Genomic DNA, 20,413 nt, shown 5'->3' on the forward strand with positions numbered 1-20,413 from the left:
ATCGATTTTACAAAAGCTGTAACTGTCAGCCAACAAGTAGTGTAGTGAACCTGTTGACCAGCATGGCAATGTTCAGTAAATGTCACTGAAATACATTGTCAAATGCACAATAGATACAGCAGCAGGCCTTTCTACCTGAAAAAATGTACAAAGTCTTTGTTGCACATTTTAAATGTATTAGAGCTAGCAAGTTCATGGGTATAAGCAATTCATTGTAAACATGTTGAAATATTTTCTGTAAAGTCACGTGAGTTTTTAGTCCAGTGTTTCTCAACCAACTAATGTTGGGAATAAAATTATGGTAAAAGCAGTAAATTGTGAACTAAACAGAAGCGATCATGTTATGAGTGTTATTTAGCAGACACTGTGCACAATAATCCTTTTATCTCTTTATCTAAGGAAATGAGTCTTAAGAAATTGCAGTATTGGGCGTTTCCTTTTCCATTAATCCTTTCCTCCTTGAAGGACTTTCGAACACATTGGCCTACTTAGCTATTTGCAGATATGTATGAACCTTGGAAGGTTAAATTCTTCCAACTTTGGGGTGCGAAAAAAAAGCGGTTACACAGGAGAGTGGAAAGGAGGGAGAAGCACAGGTGTTAAGCAGCTGGCTAGCCAGCACATGGTTGTGTTTGCTGCTTGGTTGGTAAGCAGAGCTCTGGATTTGGGGAGTTTGCCCTGACACACAAGGCAGCAGGTGACACCTCATGTTACTGCTGTAGGTAGACTTACGCACTGAAGACACAAACCCTTAAGAAACAGTGTTTGAAGTTCATTGCTTACAGACAAGCTTATGAATATGAGGTCTTATTTCCAGGCTAAAGCATGTAGTCCTACAGAATGGAGGTTATTCTGCCAGAAATTCATGCTTAAGTAGTGACAGGGGATTAACATTCCCAGCTGTTACACCTTCCTACTGCTGGAACTTACCTCTCCCATCTGATAGAAATAACAAGAGAAAACATGGTGATTTCTCATCCTCTGGGATTCAGAATGTAAACGTATGCTGAATTTCCTGATTGTTTGGGTTAATATTCAGTTTGTGAACTACAGCATCTCCGGAGCAGATATGTTGCCAATTTTCTTTTCTTCATAGGCAATAACATGTTCTAGGAGAGAGGGACAGGGAGCAAGGAACAGTGATCTGCATCCACAATGAATTGCCAGACCTCAGGAGGCAAGATGGGTAGCCAGTTTGTGGCAGAAAGTTACAGTACTACAAGAGAAATTACCTGATAAATGGATTAAAATACTGAATTTTCATGGAGTAGTTTAAGGGTAGATTTGGTAAATTTTACAAGAATTTACATGGAGAGATGATTCTGCAGATGGATTCTTCAATAATGTAACAGAAAAATATATCATGAGATTTAGTGACTGGAAGCTAAAAGTAGACAAGTTCAGGCCAAAGTTAAGGTTTTACTCTTAAGGCTATCAAACCACTGGAACCCTGGAGGTTGTTAATTTAGCCCTCATGGAAAGTATTTAGAACAAAACTAGGAACATGATTTTAAAATGTCTGTGCTGAGTCAGATCAGAGGCCCTTCTGGCCTGATGTGTTTCTAAAAGTTGCCAGTGAGGAAAGGAAGCTTGACAGGAGTTGAAACAGGGATCGCAACAACTCTTGGATCCAGTTCTTCTGGGATGTTATGACAGGTTGTCTATCTGTTAGGGAACCCACATCATCTCCCCCAAGGTGCTGCATCCTAACTTAGTGTGTACTTGGGGAAACACTCAGTATCTGTCTTTATGACTTCTTAACATATACTATATATTTTAAACGAAAGTTTTAGCCTTGATGCAAAAATCAATGACAATTTCTGCAGATTTCTGTATAGAAGATCACATCAGTTTTCTGTGAGACCCTGAAATTACTGAGCAAAATTTGGTTGCAGCAAAGTTGATAATAAAAGAAAATGTTCAGTGATTTCCATGGACTATTGTACTCTCTAATCCTGAATCCGAAGTATTGGTTTGAAACCATTTGATTAATGTTCTGGTGCCCTATCAGCATGGACACAGAGAGTTAGGAAGAGAAATCGGGAGAAAAAGCATTAGAGAAGCAACAGGAGTAAAGTACATCATTTCCTATGTCTCTACCATATCAAGCACAACATTGCATATCCATTTCTGAGTAAATATGGTTTTCCTGATGACCCTGCTGCAGGTAGCAAATCAATTGGCTATCTTTTATCACATTTATAGCAGAACTCCATCATCAGGAATTTACTCAATGATTAGCAAAATTTTTCCCTCAGCAAAATCCATCAGCTAAATACCAGTGCATCAACAGAAGTGTGACACTATATAAATAAACACACAAAAAATAAATATATTCACTGAGGCACAGAAGAAAAAGAAAGAGAGAAAGAAAGAGAGAAAGAGAGAGAGAGAGAGAAAGAAAGAAAGGAAGGAAGGAAGGAAGGAAGGAAGGAAGGAAGGAAGGAAGGAAGGAAGGAAGGAAGGAAGGAAGGAAGGAAGGAAGGAAGGAAGGAAGGAAGGAAGGAAGGAAGGAAGGAAGAACGAGCATGCTCCTGAGAAATGTGAGTCCATAGACAAAATACTTGGCGGTTGAGATTTCTTTTTTTTTTAAGGGAAAAAAATAATGTGGTTGTATTTGAGCAGCATGTACCAGAGAATATTCTGAAGATTAAATTGATTTGTGCCTTTTAATGTTCTAACAGAGTACTTAGGGGAAATAACCTGGAAGAAAATGACAGCAGAAGTTAAAGACATTTGTTCAGTGCACAGGATATGTCTTAATCCTTATGTTTCTCATTATGATTGATTTCACAACTGCCAAGGCAGGTTTTTTCACAAAGACATGATGCACGTATCATCACACCAAAATGTCACTGTCCAGGAGAGAGATGGAAAAAAAGCTGACTAATATTACCCCTATGTGTGATACAAGATAACTCAAGGACTTGGATATTTACACTCTCCTTGCTGTAACTGCATACTTTAGATTTTTAAATTATTTGTTTGTTTGTTTGTTTGCTTTCAAGCATTTGGTGGTGGTTTAGGAAACTGTAACACAGCAACCAGTATGAAGCGAACCAAAGGCATCCTAAGTATTCAAATGGTAAGGAGGTATTTTCCTCTCTTTATGGAAATGTACTGCAATTCTCCTCAGTTATCACGAGGTGGCCTTAAAGTCTCTTGGTTTCTGAAGTGGTGGATGGTTTAGACACGAGGAAGTGATGTATCCCCGTGCTGCAATCGTTCCAGGAAACAGTTAGGTTATAGATTCCAGCAGTGTTTGTGTTTCTGCCTTTGTCTTGTGTACTGAGATGTAGCTAGTATAGAAAACATTAACCGTTTAGACCACAGATTTCCATTTAAATTGTATCATTGAGCTCTCCTTTTTTATTTTATTTTTTTCTTTTAAGAATTTGGACTGTCAAGAATTCGTGATGATCAATCATTTTTTCCCTCTTTTATTTGTCTCTGTTTTGTGTATGAACAGCTTCTCAGGAGTGCAGGGAAAGAAATGGAAAGGTGAAGGTACTACTCAAAACCTGGAAAGTATTATCATTGGAAGATGCTATGATTATATTAGAATTGTGAACCCTGCTGTTGGGTAAGTTTTGCTTGTTTCTGGATTAGTTTTTATGTTCTGTACAAAATAGATGTTAACCTGAAGCCTGATGTTATGCTTCTAGCCATAAAAGTGATCCTTTTGAAGCCAACTTGCTTGTAGCTGTCTGGAAGCAACAAAATAACTTTGATGGATGTCAGATTTTAAGTAAAGTAGTGCAATTAAGGCAAAATTTTTAATCCTTCAATTCTTTATTTCACCTTTTTGTTTTGCCTCTCCCTGCCCCCCCCCCCCTCCCCCCTTACTTTCTGTAAGAACAACAACACAGAAGTGACAGGGATGGTGTTTTGGAAGTTCCAAATCTGACAGCACTCCTGGGAAGACCAGCTTTGCCTTGCATGCCTGTATGTCAGGTCGTGTAAGAAGTGGAACGCCTCACTTTAGAGCTATCCTGTGGTACTGAAGGAACCTGTTTAGCTCATCCACCTGAAAAATCAAGTAGTAATCATTTGCTCAAATAGGATTATCTATGAGCTTTCATTGGCTCTGCTAATTATACAGAACTGGAGGTAAATCACATACTTTGCTAAAATGAGGACTTTTCTGTCTTGCAATGTAAGGGCTTCAGTAAAAAGGAAGAAAATAAGAACAGTCTCCTGGAGTTGTCCCCTTTATTCTGCCACTAAAAAGTTGCCCTAACAGTATGAAGATGTATTTGCAGAGGGGTCCTGACTGGGTTCTTGTAACACTGAATTGCTGTCTTAAAAGAGGGTTAAATGATATTGCAAATACCACCTCATTTCCCCAACCTTCCATTTTCAGTTCCTGTTGCAAAAGAGGAAGATAAAGGACTTAAAACAAATTTTTCACTTTTTAAAAAGGGAAAACAATGTGCTTCTACACAATAACCCTCTTAACTTACCAGAAGTGTTTTCTTTCAAGTTTCATATGAAAGGAAAACTCATCCTAATGCAAATAACACAGTGCATGAATTTCAGTGGAACAGTTCAGCTTGGAAAATTTATAAACGTGTCACAATGGAAACTGGAAGTAAACTTTAAGTGTAGATTTCTACAGCCCTCGAATATAGTATATAATATTAAATATGTGAATTTAGTCAACAGTTGTGTAGGTAACCTGGTCTTACAGTAGGCTCTAGAAACATAGAGCTCCTGCAGGACTTAAGAGGTGCCACTTCATTTATATCTGAAGCAGGACATGAATAATAATACAGAATACACTAAAATGAGCAACATAAAGGATAATTACTGTAGAAATTTTAATTAACTGATTTGGACTTAGAGACATAAATGCAATACTCTACAAAACATTTCTGTGTGTCTTGTGTTTATGATAGTTTTGTGATCTAATGAATTCTGGTTACGTTTTCACAACATGATTTTAAAATTGAGAAGTTTGAACGTGTTCATCAAAGTATTCTTGCTCAGGGCAGCATGAAGCCAGGCAGGACATTAGGACTACTTTCCTGAATTTAGACCAAAAATTATGTTAATAAAAGAAGAGCTACACAACTGATTTTATATAATGTGGTGACTTTTCTCTTTCCCTTAGGTCTATAAGCAAATAACGTACTCCAAACAAAATGGAAATTTCATATTGCACAGGTGCAAAACAGATATTCTAATTATTTATAGTCCTTTCCATTCATTGTCTGTTTCTTAGTTGTCCCCTGGCTAGTTTTTATAGAGACATGACCACCTGGATAGATTTTGGTTCTGAATTTATGTGCAAATTTTCTAAAAATAGTTTGCTAACTTAAGAGAAGCTAGCAAAACATGTCTTTACTCTGCAACATAGTTAAAACATAAAGATGTTTCATAGTAACGTAAGAAAAACTTTCCCACACGTTAAAACAAACAGAATATGCAAAATGCCAGTCAAAATAGGAATTTTACAAAATGCTATGGTCATGTAGAAGTGAGGAATCTGAATTAAAATCATATTTTACATTTCATAACAGGATGACACTAAATTACACAAATGTTCCTGTAGTGCTTTTTCTCCATATTTGTTTATTTTGAATATATCATGGAAGCTTTGAAAACAATTTTTTAACTAAATAGTTTGAAATTAATCTGATTTACGAGTGTCTACTAAGATTAGAAGGAATTGTCCTGCAGTGCAGTCCTTCCCCACCCTGTCATTTCAAAAGGTGTTTTTGCCAGCTAAGAGGTTTTGAGTATCAAAGCAGAATAATCCTTTTGGTTTACAAGCTGTTGAAACCTGGATGAGAAGTCATGCAAAAAAAGAAAAGGAAAAAAAACCAATATGTGAGTTAACTAGGAAATTACTGATGGATTCATCTGTCAAGAAAGATGTTAAAATTCAATTGATCGTAACTCACAGTTGCGAACATAAGTGCTTCAAGTAGAAAGTTCTTTAGCAAAATGAGACCTAAGTGTATGCAATTGTCAGAAGCCAAATTATAACAGCTTGAAATCAGAAATAGGGTCAAAATCCTTTTAAGTAAATCAGTTAAAACCTTGAAACTACTGATCAAGGATCATATTGCATCACTGAAAATTTTCGGGTCAAGATCCATACCTGCTTACAGTATATAGGGAATTTTTAGATTGTAGTTGGAAGCATGACCAGAGATGTCTGTAAGAAAATCTGTGCTCTGTTTCCTGCATAGCTCATCACAAAGGCTCCTTTAAAGTGTCTGTGACATTCAGTGGCACAAAGCAAGTCCCCAAAGAACCTGTACCAGCAGAAACTGTGCTGTCTATGGATGGTACTAAATGAGCAAAACACTTGGCAAAGTTTGGTTTACTTGTCAGGACTGCTGTTGTTCAAGCTAGAGCTTTGCAATGACAGCTATTCATGTTAGGAAGGCTATATATACATAACATAATTATTCTGTTGTGCAGAGTGTTCCTGGCATAGAAGTTGTCACAGTGTTATGCAGGGAAGGTACTGTGGAAAAGTGGTGAAAGTAGAAATTCCCTTCTTAATTACTCCAGACAGGCTCAGAGCTGTGACAGGTGAGATCCTGAAAGTCCAAAGAGATAGGTTATTTCCATCTGTAAATAGCCTGTCTTGTCCCTCCATGGAGGCTATCACCCCCAAGACAGAGCTGGCAGAGGGGAAATGTTGGAGTGCACAGCCTGGCATCTTCTTTCAGCACTTGAAGTGTTGAATGCTAACAATATTCTTGTAGTTCTCGTAGCTACCACATAGTGACAGTGTGTGTCCCACACAGTCCCTGGTCACTGTACTCATTCCAGCAAGATAAATCTGCACAGTCCCAGGGCCTAGAAGCAGAAGGCATCTCTTGGTCATAATCATTATTCTGCCATCGAAACTTTTTAGTAACTCATCCTGCATTTGAATCTGACATTTTAAGAGTAATATTGCATTCCAGCAATGTTGGATATTTAGCTATGATTTATTTGAAACAGCTTTTTGAATCTGGAAATTTTCAAATAAGGCCTTTTCTCCCATATTTCTACAATGCTGGATAGCAAACTCACCGTGTATGCCATACCTACTAAGATTTTTGTTGAATCATAATGTGTTTCTAATTCTACCCTGTAAATGCTAATATTTTCCTTGCTACTTCTTCCTTATCTGCTGCAGTTATGACTCAGAAGATAAGATCTCTGTGCTCTTCCTGAGCTACAAGTTTTTTACCACCCTGACGTTGTTTTTCTGCCTTAACCTTAGAAGGGATTTTAATTGGGGTATTTGAAGGAGTTGAGATCAAGTATCTTTTTTCCTCGGCTTTGAAAAAACAATTTTGCTATTTGTTTGTTTCAATGACTACAGTGAGAAGAATTGTTCACAGATATGGGAAGCATTTAAAAATGCATTTATTAACAAGGATCCTTGCAGCATTCTACCTGAGGATTATGAATTATTTATCAACCTCACATTTCACACAATTCCACCTAACAAGGTAATATTTTTTTATGTCAATTGCCCTGTTACATATAACAGATTTTACGTGGCACAGTTCAAAATTGATGAGTCATTCTGTAGCTGACATGTGAGTAATTCTTTTTGACCGGTTAGTAGTTTATAAACTAGACTCTGTAATTTATAAACTAGACTCAGATTTTGTAGCATGTTTCAATGTGCTTGGCTCCATTTATTTTATGCAGTAACTTCTCAGCAATGTCTCTCTTTCTCTTTTCATACCACAGAGATCCCCCATTTTTCCTGCTGTGCCAGGAGCTCTGCCATAGTCCCTGAACTTCTACTTCTGCTTTTCCTTAAATTAGGTGCTCTGGCTGCAAATGCTATCATCCTTTTCTTTTACCCTTCACAGATAAGTCTTATGACAGTGGTATGTTAAACATTGACACATTGAAGAAGCAAAAGCAGAAATGAGAGAGGACATTGTTCTGTGCCAGAAAACAGTAAGGGTTTGATGTGCAAAGAGCCATGAACGTGCAAAAGACGTGTTGTGCTTTAATGCAGTTTTTGCTCTAGCAAAATTATTCCTCATTTCTAAGTTATACAAGTTAACCAACAAATACTACTGTCGGCATAGCTTAATTCATGAGGAGTTCCACAAACACAGAAATAACATCTAGATGTATGATTTTTTTCAAACATAAGCAAACGTAGCAACATGAGAAATTTCTGTTAACATATATCTGGCTTATAAATAAACTTCTTTTTTTCTCTTTCACCTAAATCTGTCTGCTGAGGCAGGCAAAACTAGACCTAACTATATTTAAAACAGGACTTTATCCCTTCTCATCAAACTAGTACTGTTGCTCGAGTCACTTATGATCAGAATTTATACATCTGGAAAATAAAAATTTTGTTCCTTTGAAGAGATAGCTAACATTCTGGTTATTAGCTTGATTTTGAAAGAAATACCAAAACATGTTTTAAACTGTTTTCAATACCCCATAATCTCGTCCACACCCAAGTGTTGGTACATTTCTTCTCTGTGTTTTTTTTTCCTAGTCTCTTTTCTGGGAAAATAATCAGCTTCTGGTCAATAGCTTTGCTGACAGAGGACGTCGCTACATGTCTCTGGGTGATACTTTGTTTGGCTTCGTTGGAGATTTTCTGAACTGGTGTGGGCAGGCAGACAGCCCTGGTAAGACAATGAGTGCTATGTTAAATATTTATCTGTAAAACCATAATGGAAACCAACTGCTGTGTTGTGGAATAACTAAATTTGCTCCTACCGCATGAAAAAATCAAGGGATAGCTTCACTGTCTCAGTCTCTCTTGTATCATGTAAATATTTAACACTGCAGTCAGGGGAGCACACAGTGAAATCTAAATGGTCCTGCAGTGGGGATGAACCTCTTTCTCAATCATCTGAGCCTGGAGCTCCCTGCATCCCAGGAGCAGAGTTAGAACCATTTCAACTGAAGTATTGAATCCTCAGAATGTTTGTGTAAACTACAGTGGATGGAAAATTATTGAAAAAATACAACAGCTTTCATTGCTATGTCAGATGATCTTGTGGGTTCAGTGAGTAATGCACAAATATGTTTAGTTGCCTGCTAAAGTAATTATAAAGGGTTTTGTAGTCATTATCATCTCTCTAATAGCACAAATCACATGCCTTCCTACAGGACTGGACTATGAATCCTGCCCTACCACGATGGAATGTGAAAACAATGCGGTGGAATCTTTCTGGAGGATGGCCTCAGTAATTGTAAATATTGTATTGGTGCTGGCTTCATACATCTGCAAGTGTGTCGGGGTGGTTCAGGCAAACATTGCTGGTTCAAAACAGATTTAAATCTGTAACTCTACTGGATTATTTCCCCTGATACAAATACACTGTTTTAGACAGGCTGCAGTGTTTTAGCAAGAACTTAACATTCACCTTAGCTAGATAATCAGTTAAAATTCTGTTAGCTTTGTTAATAAAAGGCATATAGTAAGCACAGTGAGCACAGTGACTGTCTACTGATTACTGGTCCTAAGTGGCATTTGGCAGCCTTGCTGAAAACCCTTTACTCACAGATCAAACTCAGCAGGGAATGCCAAAATGCTTTCTTCTTGTGCTGAAGAAACTACTTATAAATGTGAGAAAATAGCTTAAGAAGAACCATTGAATTAAACCGTGGCCTGTTTGGTTCCTGTCCTTTTTACTGCAATGACCTGCTAGGGTGCTAGTCTAGTATTATTTTTGCAGTTCTGATATTCTTCATGCTAAAATTCTTTCCTTGGTCACTGTTGTTTGCAAAAAAATACCAAGTTATATGACAAATCTGTGAGATCTGAAAAGCATTGTTATCTATTGCAGTATGCACGGCACAGCTCTGGGGTGATACATGTCTTGCTGAATGGCTCTGCAGATGGAGGAGCTTATCCACAGCCAGGGTAAGAGAACTGACTGATTTCTGTGTAAAATCTGGTAACAACAAAAGTCAACCAATTATTTGGGCCTTCTGCTGCACCAAGTATGGGAAATGTAGCTGAAAGAGCCTGTTGCATCAAAGTCTGCTGAACTGTGGGGACAACTGTTAATTGTCTGTAGCTGAAGGAATAATATGTGGTGGATGGAAACAACCCTTTCAACTCATGCATTCTACAAATTGCTGTGGCAAGTGCAGTGAATTCTCTGAAAGCTGCCCGTGAGTTGGCCAATATATTGTGGCAAAATGTGTATGTGTTCAAGAAGATGAGTGTTAACAAAATTTGTCTTCAGGGACATGGCCAAGTAGAGGATATTGTTACAAGGCGTGTAGCTTTTGTCAGGGCTACCAGCAGACTTGTTAAGTTCTAAAGGGGAAGTATTTCTCCATGACCAAGAGTGGACATAGCTGGAAGTCTATTATGGTTTCAGAAAGTAAAAAAAAAAGTTTGTTGAGCAGGATAATAGCAAAGATGAGCTTCCTCTTCTGTTTTGTTCCTTTTATATGACGGACCGGTGTATTTTTCTTGATTCAGAGGTGTACCACCATGCAGAAGCTCATCTAAGCTTACATTCAAAATTTATTGTAAAAGTACATGCTTTATAGCTTTTATAGCTTTTTGTCTGTAGTGACTGCTTACCTGTGGTAAAAAAATGCATCCTTCATTACCTCAGCAACTGTCCTGTCCAAGGCAGATCAAAAATTACGTCTTTTAAAAACTCATAGAAGAGATCCTCCTCCTCTGTATTCACTGAGGACTAAAAATGACCATTGAAAAGGCAATTTTATTTCTGGATAGGAGAGAAACAAGAATAATCTTTCCCAAAACACCTCCTAACTACTTAACCTCTGTCCCCCAAAACATCCATCTCTGTACACAGCTTTCAGCTAGTCACAAAGACTTATACAGGTCCCTTGGGTTGTATAGTGGTCAGCTGGGATCAAATCTTCTGCAGATGGTAATACCTGGCTGCAGGCCAACACCAGAATCTGTTATAGATTCCTCATTTTAGAAATGGATTCTTATTTCTGTTAATTTACAGATACCTTATTTCAAGAACATCTCACACACACATTAATTCCACCAGTTCCCTGGGTTGCCAGTCTAGTGGTATTTTAACCAGTGAAATCACTGCTAGAACTCAGCCTGCCAAGGAGAAAACAAAGCCAGAGTACTCCATCTGTTTTCTTTGCTGTGTGTCTTCTGGTCCATTTGTGACTGAATTTGTTTAAGAGCTCATGTTTGAAAAAAGCTGGAAGTTGAATAATTAATGGCAGAAGGTAATCTGAAGGATCTGTCTGTCTTTCTAAGCATCTCTCTGGTCTGTTTTCAGGTACTTCAAGTCACTTTATAAGTCTATTCAGTTTTAAAGTTTGTACACTTAAATCATCATTATGTCATCTGGTGGCATTTCAGTTAAGATTCATTTCTCATTTCATGGCAAAATAACTTTGCTCATTCACACAGTATGAATTTAGTTGGCAGATTTCTTTAATAATAGTAACCAGTTCAAAAATTAGTTTTACTGAAGTCAGCTGTACATTGTTCCTCCACAGTTTCTGACACCTCTAGTTAAAAAGTTCTCCGAATTGTGGAGCAAGCTTTTTGGTTTTTTTGGGGGTTTTTTGTTTGTTTGTTTGTTTTTGTTTTTTGTTTTGTTTGGTTTGGGTTTTGTTTGTTTGTTTGTTTGTTTTGTTTTGTTTTTGTTTTTCCTGGCAATGCATATGCATGACTGAGTAAATGAGTTGGAATGTTCATTTTTTGTTATATTTTCACTATGGCTTCACCAAGGCTTGGACACCTTGGACAGAGAGGCAAACCTGCTGCTGCTGCTGGTCTCTGGTCTGCCACCACCATACCAGACTTGACCAGAGAAAGCAACCCTTGGTATCTGTCCTCCTGTTCCACTTCTCCAGAAATTTAAAATAATTTTCTAACATCATGAACCAACAGACACTGGCAAGCAACACGTCCTGTGCTTCCGTGGCAGAGCCCCCGTAGTTTGCCTGAAGGCACTGGGAGGACAGACCCACATTGTCCCTGCTGGTCCCATCCAGGCAACTAACAGCCCCTTCTTCTCTGTGGGGGTCTCAGGACATTTAAAAGGGCTAAGAGACCCTGTAGTGCTGATATAGACATTTAAGAAGACACATGATGGACAAATAGCAAATTAGAGGAGAGACCTAGGCCCAGACTTGGACAAGGCATTCAGTGAGGACACAGCCATTACAAGCTTTCTGAGGAAAAAAAAAACCCTAAAAGATTGGAAGTCATTATGTTACATCTTGCTAAAATGGTTAGAACTCTGTGGCTTTGAAATGCCAGCGTATCACCGAATCAATCCAGAGACATTAAAATCAACATTTGGATTTCATGTCTTCTTAGATTAGATATTATAAGGACATATCAAATGCTTTTTTGGTGTGTTTGTTTTTTTTTTTTTTTTCTTTTTTAAAAGTTCATTTTGGTTAACTTTTAGGTGAATTCATTAATGCAGAGGAGGAAAAGACTATTTAATGTTCATGTTCTTTAAAATTCATTTTTTTTTCTTGAATCAGTTTTTTTGCAGATTATGAAATACCTAATCTCCAGAAAGACAAAATCTCACAAATTGTCATTTGGGTTGTGGATGATATTGAAGGACCAGATATGTAAGTTATGTCTTTAAAAAAATAATAAATTGTTTCTCGCTTTTGGACCTGTCTTTAAAATGTCACCTTATCTTTCTGTTTGATTATATTTGCATACTACTTAAGGCAAAATATTTTAGATGCTTTTGAACGTAGAAGATACAACCCAACATTCCCAGAGAGTGTAGAAATACCAGAATTAGAGAAAATATAAATAAATTCTAATATTAGACCTAGAGCCAACTCTTGGTCAGATATGTGTGTGGATCTCTGACCCTGAATGAAGAGAGAGCATGAACAATTTTACTAAGAGTTAATCGGAATTTCAGATTAAGTGCTGATGAGTGATATTTCTTTCACCTTGCCATACACATTCTTTTCATTTTCACCTAATTTAACTGATTGAAAATTGGTAGAAGCAGGTAAATACCAAATACCAGGCTGCCCTCCTTCTCTCAATAATTAATCCAGCAATAAAATGTAGGCTTTAAAAGTGTCTAATTTTGCTGGTAATTTAATTAAAGCAAACAAAGAAATAAATAATAGACAAATATAACAAAACTGATCAGTCCAAACAGAATAGTCTGTTGTGTATTTTACCACAATGCTGTGGAGTATGCATTGCATAGTTCCGAATAACATTTCTCAGCCTGTCTCTCTAAATCAAAGAATCATATCCTCTGGGAGCATAAGAACATACAGCTCATCTTTGCAGAAGTTGCACTTTTTACAAAGAAAAACTAAGACAAGCACTGAATGTTAATTTATGCTTCAGTAAATGGGTGCGTGGGAGTAATAGTATAATTTTTATTATTTTTTTCCTACAATTACTTTGTTGGTCCCCATATGATTTCTTTAGTCATAGGTGTTTACTGACCAGCAGATGAGGCACTGGCCTTAGTACTTTATGTTTGTGCAAGTGTAGAGGTCGCAGTAGGTTCTGTAAATTTTCTTACACTAATCGGAGTACAAATTTAAAAATCAGTTCTAGAAACAGGAGCTGTGCTTAGGATTGTTTCTGGGCTTTGTCTCTCTGTGTTTATCTATTATTCAACATTTGAGAGAGAACAAACTTCCAACAAGTATAATTCTCATTTATTATAATGAGCTTATTCTGTAAAGACAGATAGCCTCAACTTTATCACTACTTAAATAGTTGCCAAAGAATATTACAAACAAAACACTTCCTATTTTACAAAAATTTTTAGGTCCTTTTCTGTCTTTATTTTCTGTCAAATATTAAATGTGGGATTATTGGTGAATAGAATCTGAACATGCTACACTGGCTGAAGCTAATCTTCCAGACTCTGTAAACTAAGGATAAATTGTGAAACAAGGTAATGTAAGCAAATAAAGCATAAATAGCAATGAACACCATTGTTCTGGAGATGTTATGGAATACAAAAGAGGCAAAGTAATAGGGATTTACTACTAATTCCATCAAGTTCAATGAAAAGAAATTATATAACAAAAGATTTGTAATCATATTGAATCTTTCCTCACAGAGATTCCTGTGGAGCTCATAGTGTAAAGACATTAGAAACCAGGCTGAAAACTCTTGGTTATGATGTCACTTGCACTGACAATAACAAGTACGTGAAAACCTTTTATCAATATGCTATATTTGCAGAAGCACCTTATTTGTTTTGATTCTTACTGTTTAATACTGAAGTGCCATTAATGTTGTGTATCAGGAGGGACTGATATGTTGGAGGGATGATGTCACGTTTTTCAGACTTGGTAATTTTTGGTTGTGAATCGAGCGAAACACTATATCGTATGATTGAGTGGAACATTGTACTTACTCTATGTCAGACACAGATGATTGCATCCTGGATTTAAAACCTAAACAACAGCTAAAAACACTATTGAATGTCTGAAGAATTACCAGTTATTCACAATAGGTTTCACAGCTGTAGTCATTCCCATCAATTGTAAGATAAATTTAATGAAGGGAAGATTTAAACATAATAGTATACTGTGAAATTGTTTCATTTTTCATGGCTTTTTTTCTCAGTTGTCTGCCTGAAAGGTGCTAAATAAAATGGTATTTTCACAGGTCTGTAATGTTCTTACTCTGCGTGGATAATCCTGATCATTCTAAGTGTGCCATTGCATCGTAAGTAAAAGAAGTTCAACCTGTCTTCAGTGCCATTACTACTGAATAAATTATGCAGAAGTCAACAGTTCAACAAACCCTACCCACATGCAATACACAGTGGTCCTGAATTTGTTACTTACTGCGGATGGAATTAGCAATTTCACAAATTATGCACAACTGTCTGTGAGCACCTGCTGTTCAAAATTAGGTGTTAATGGGTTCTCATTGATCACACAGTAACACTGTATATCACTGATGATGTGAAGTTTGTACATATCACTCTTCTGATAAAAAATCTATTAAATATTTGAAGTTGCTTACCTTAATATAATTTCTTGAAAAATCAAAGTATAGATCAAATGGCAACAGATCTAAAGAACATTTCTTCCGCTACTGGAATTTTCAGTTCTAAATTTTGAGGAATTTTCCTTTTAATCTTCCATTTTGTGTGAAACCTAATCTCTGTATTTTAATGTATTTATCTTGGGTCAGTGAGTTATCTACAAAGAATGCAGATTACATCCAAGGCATAACATCTTAATTAGCAAGCATTGCTCCCAAACTCCCTACTTATCCATATTTATCTATATTATATAAGGAGTATTAAATTAATTTATTATGTATTTCAGTGAATTTAAAATAGCAATTAGTGTTTTCAGTTCTATGTCTCTTATAGTTACATTCTTTTTATGGATAATCCATGCTATATTTCTTACTGTGCTTTCTTACCTATTCAAGCACTTGCAAATTTTTGTTTGTTAATACCTGTGTGATATTGCAATGATAATTTCTGCTATGAAAGTCCTGATTTGCTGTTCCTGATTATTGCAGCAGTGAGGTGCAACTCCAGTTTTCCTACCTCTGGGAGGGGCTGTAGTGCTTCATGCAGTACAGAAAAGGAGGTGGATATCACCTTCTGTTACATATGTCCAGTTTTTGGTACACACTTACAGAGAAAGTGAGTATTCCCTGTTCTTGCTGGTCACTGAAAGCTTTTATTCATCTTGCAATGCGACATGTATTTTCACATGCAAATTATATCCCAGCACCAGCATACAAATGTCATGAATATGGTGGGTTTATAGATACCACTGATAGCTGCAGACTTCTTCTAGGCAGTAGATCATAGAACAGACTTCTTGTTAGGGCTTTGATTGCTAACAAAATGCCACTTACACAGTGGATTAAAATAAAGTTTCCTTGTTCTGCCACTGAATGGTAACACTTTTTTTTCCACATGTCAAATGAAAATACACTTATCCCCTTCAAATTAATAGCTGTGAACATAGTGACAATATTAACAAACTGGAAGAAGCACTTCACAGGACTTTGAAAAATACAATATTGTATTGCGCTCTTAACAGAAGATTTTTCTCCTCTCCCAGGTTTTAAATAATTTTCCTCAAAGTTTTGTGATGTGAGTACATTACTCAGCTAAGGAAACCTGGATGAGAAGGTTTTTGGAAACCACTAGTGTGTTTTTCCTTTCAGCTAAGGGATGAGCATGCAGTTCTGCAGTATTGCCACATGGCGTTTGCAGTGTGTAAGCAGGGGAGCAGCTGCCCCTTCCTTTCCATCCATGTCGGTACTCAGAGTAACATAATCCCTGGTGTATTTGAAACACCAATCTCACTCTCCTGGGCTAACTCCTGTGCAACTCAGATGTTTTCATCCTCCTTAAGAAAAGTTTCCTTGCTTGTTTTCTTCATGGTCACTGTATTCCATCCTCTATGCATGGCACTGTAATAAGTTTGATTCATTTCATATCTATCCCAAATCCCAATAGAACTTCCCAATCTGAATGCAAAACTATCACAATGCACTGCCTCTCCATGAATCATTTAACTTAAATAATTCAAGCCAATGAATACTTACATTCTTCCCAGAATCACTTAATTCTCTGCAGTGGATAACACCATGTCCATTAAAACTAACTGCTTTTTCAGAAAGAGCCTTAAGCAGATGCATAGAAATGATTTGATGATTATCTTCTTGGGTATGTTTTCTGTGTGGATGGATCCCTGTTCTGTGATGGTCTAATATGTAGACGGATGGAAGTTTGGTCAGTAGGGATATCACTAAGTAGAGTGGATTTCTGTTAGGAAAAGTCTCCTTTGCAGAGTAGGTGCTCTCAGTGTTCATACTTCCATAGTAAACAGTGGAACAGGCATGCTCCATGCTCATGCATCCCCTTTCACGAGGGCTGTTTGCTATTACAAGGCTGATAGCTGCCCTCTCAACCTCCAGAGAATAATGTCCTGAGCCCAAAAACATCAGAGTTGGACAAGTGACTGTTTATGTCACCACAAGTCCTGTTGCATTGGCACAGCACAGGAGAGAACTGGGTCAGGGTAGCAGAAGGAGGGTCTAGACCGTGCTGTAATGTACTTGCTGCTTCTTGCATGGTGGTGGCGCCCCTTAACTCCTCTCCAGACTTGAACTATGTTCCTGCTGAGTCAAATTTGGACTTTGGCTTGTTAAGGTGACACCTTGATGTTAGAAAAGACTTGTGAGTAAAAAATACCCACTAGATGGCAGAGATGGCTTACAAATGTAAGCAGGAAGGCAGCCAGATGCAAGCTGTTAGTGTTGGTATGTATTACTTGCATTATTGCAATGTCAGGGGGACGTGGAAGTGGATCTGGATATTATTGCACCAAGTGCTGTAAAAACACGGTCCTCCACCTCTGCTGTCTAGAAGAGCACTATAAATCACAAGCATAAGGCCAGAGACAGCAAATGGATGTGGAGGGACAAGAAGGCTCTTGTGTAAAGGTAGAAAGAAGAGTTCCCAGAGTTTTGCAAAGACATTCTGTTTATAGAATCATGACAGCCAAAGGGAATCTGTTGGCAGGCTCATATAAAGAAAGGCCACAAACTTCACCCTTAGCAACAAAACTCTGATATTTAAAAGAATCCTAACTCAGCTCTGTGCTGTGAACATCCTGTTTGTTTTCTCTTCTTCAGATCTGCATCAGCAGCACAAAGAGGACCTATATCTTCAGACAGAGGAGGCAGCTGGAACAAGCTCGTGTTTGTTTCTTTTGCAGGCTTTTTGTTCAGATTTGCTTTAGTGTACTAAGTCAATCAACTGAATCCATATCATCTGCTTGCTTTAGCTAGCTATAGATTTGGCTTCAGCTAATATCTAACACCAGTTTCACCCTCTTTTTGGCACTGGCAAACCTGCATATTAAAACCTTGCATACTAGATACTGGCTTCTTTTAGTATCAAAAATTATCCCACTGCTGCTAGAGAGACTCACTCTTCATTTTCTTTTCTTTTTGTAGAAGAAGTTCATTGCTATTTCCTCTTATCATTATTCTCCAAACTTAAATTGAGAATATACTTATTTCTGGAAAGCTGCACTGCATTTCAAAATTGCCAGCTCCTTTATAAAGAGCAGTAGTTATCAAATTTTGCAGTGGTTTATTTTTTCAGTCAGAGGCTCCTGGACACAAGTCATTACAGAAGATTATTCACTTACTTTAGAAAGAAAAAACCAACCCACAAATAGTTATTAGTTTGTTTTAGTGGTTGCAGTGAAAAACCCAAAAGTCACGACTCATTACCCCAATGGCAAATTAGAATGTAAGTAAAAATTATGCAGTATTTATTTTTTTCAAGTCCAAATTCTAACTGAATTTTATATATATATATATGTCTTTTGCTGCCCCATAGTCTGAATATTTGTAATTGATAGGCTGATATTCATAGGATAGTGCTACACAGGACCCAGGACCACACACTCCTTGTAGATGGTAGTCTTCCTTTTTAACTCCCTCATCTATCTGTCCCTCCTAGGGAGGCACACTGGGTCTTGGGTAACCCTTTGGTTTCACTTAATAGTGCTGAAGCTCCAGATTCAAGGAAAAGAAATGTATAGACTGAAAAGATACTTAAATTCTAAATGTAGTGAAATGTTCTTGTGCAGAAAAGTTCAGAAAACTTGGATAGAAATTACATGGAAGACCTGAAGGAATCCCTCTTGTAAAAGATTTTAACAAGTCTGGCAAACCCCTTGCAGACATTGGGACAGTGAAGCTTTTGAGCAGGGATGGACTAAGTGATGTCTTAATGTATTTTTCAGTTCTCTCTTTATTTTCTCTTCTTGGACTTTGTGAAAAATTTTGTGGGACCCTCTGAATCTGAGGGGTTTTTGAGATAATATTAAATCAAATACAATAATAAAATTTTTACATATTATGTCTATGCAATTACTTTCATCTACAAATCGTGTATTAGAGATGTAAAACTGATTTTGATAGCAAGCTGTTTTTCATAAAGTCAGCTTAATGGACATTACTTCTGCATCTGGATTTGGATTGTTTTATACCTTCCTAAGTGATCCTGTCATTTTGCTGAGCATCATTTCGTTTCTGTATTTCTGGTTACCCTTTGGGATAATGGTGTACAATTAATGATTTTCCAGTCTTCTGAAAAGTCCTTCAGTGATCCAAATTATATCAAATTCATATATCCAGATAGGCTTCATAGCTTATTTTCTACCTGTTTGGATGCAACAGCTTTGTCCTAAGTAAACCTAATGAAATGTGTAGAAATTTTGAGTTTAATTCTTGGAAACGTGAGATGGAATACCTGAAAGATGGGGCTGTTTCTATCCACACAAATGAAATGCTATGGTCAGAAATACCTTACTTTCAGTGGTAACATAAGAACTTAAAACTTCAGTGAATTGTGTAATTATATACCAGTCCAAAGGAAAAGCCATCTTAAAATTTCTTGTGACATCTGTTTCAAAACAAAAGTTACTGCTTTTTCAGAAAACAGCAAACAAAAAATATTTCAGTTTTGTTTTAGAGAAATGATAGTCTTGAAGTCTAGGTGTGACAGCACCAGAGAAACAGCTTTAATTTTCAATATTGCTGAAGAGGAGTGCAGTAGTGAAATAGCAGAAATCAGTTATAACAGTTGTTTTTATTAAAATGGCATTTACCTTGCAGCTCTTTGACTGACTATCAGTCATAACTGGATTTAAACCAATGCAGTGGCATTATTAAAATAATTTTCCTGGTATGTTCAGTGAGATGAGCAACTGTATGTGCACCATGCCGTCTTTGACAGCAAAAATTATATGAGACTATGCATAGTTGTTAATTACTTCCATTTTAATGGTGAGCTTATATTGAAGGGAAAAATATAATTTTTTCTTCTGCCCTGTGTAAAGACTGTAAGTCCATTTATCAAGACATTTCAAATTATTGTGACAAAGAAGCTGTTTGTCTCTAAGAAATTTTCAAGAAAGACTTATTTACAACCTTTGAGTTGTTTTTCATCATCTGAGAGATTGAATTTGGATATTTTTTTCCTATCCATATTGATACATTTTTCTAAGTGGACATATTTTTTATTCACTCTGAAAACCCACAAACATCCAAGGAACAAGTAGGTAAACTTGTTCAGGTTTTGTGAAGAACATTGAGAAGTTGACCTTCTGTCCAGTAGAGTTTCTGTAAATAAACCAGTAGTGTGCTTGCATATGTATGAATTGGGATTAAAATTCCTGCTGCAAAGACTTGGAGTGGTTCTTCTCTATCTCTTAGGAGACAATCTTAGTCATCTGAGAGAGGGGCGTTTGGTGCTTTTCTCCTGATTGCCCCTGCAGAGGCTGCCTCTTTTGACTGGGTAATCCACTAATCAGTATAGAAACAGCAGGGACTTGCTGGAGAATATCAGGAGAATGCACCACCCATAGCTGCTGTGATCTCACTGAATATCAAATTATTTTATACCTATTTTCGAAAGGGAAGAGGCACTTCTTA

General features: G+C 37.0%; 1 protein-coding gene across 2 annotated transcripts; it reads left to right on the forward strand.

The window, feature by feature from the left end:
* Positions 1-3,147: 3,147 nt before the first annotated feature.
* Positions 3,148-20,166, forward strand: LOC136360217 (ADP-ribosyl cyclase/cyclic ADP-ribose hydrolase 2-like). 2 transcript variants are annotated; one of them, XM_066317284.1, is made up of 9 exons: positions 3,148-3,583; positions 7,331-7,460; positions 8,483-8,618; positions 9,106-9,188; positions 9,786-9,862; positions 12,457-12,549; positions 14,034-14,120; positions 14,588-14,647; positions 17,597-20,166. In XM_066317284.1, exons 1-9 carry the CDS (start codon positions 3,417-3,419, stop codon positions 17,709-17,711), a joined length of 948 nt encoding a protein of 315 aa, XP_066173381.1. In that variant the 5' UTR covers positions 3,148-3,416; the 3' UTR covers positions 17,712-20,166. The 2 variants fall into 2 exon arrangements, with proteins under 2 accessions (XP_066173381.1, XP_066173382.1); XM_066317285.1 differs by lacking the exon at positions 17,597-20,166 and adding an exon at positions 15,461-15,845.
* The last annotated feature ends 247 nt before the right edge of the window (positions 20,167-20,413 follow it).

The sequence above is a fragment of the Sylvia atricapilla genome, chromosome 4 (assembly GCF_009819655.1).
Source record: "Sylvia atricapilla isolate bSylAtr1 chromosome 4, bSylAtr1.pri, whole genome shotgun sequence".
Classification (NCBI taxonomy): domain Eukaryota; kingdom Metazoa; phylum Chordata; class Aves; order Passeriformes; family Sylviidae; genus Sylvia; species Sylvia atricapilla.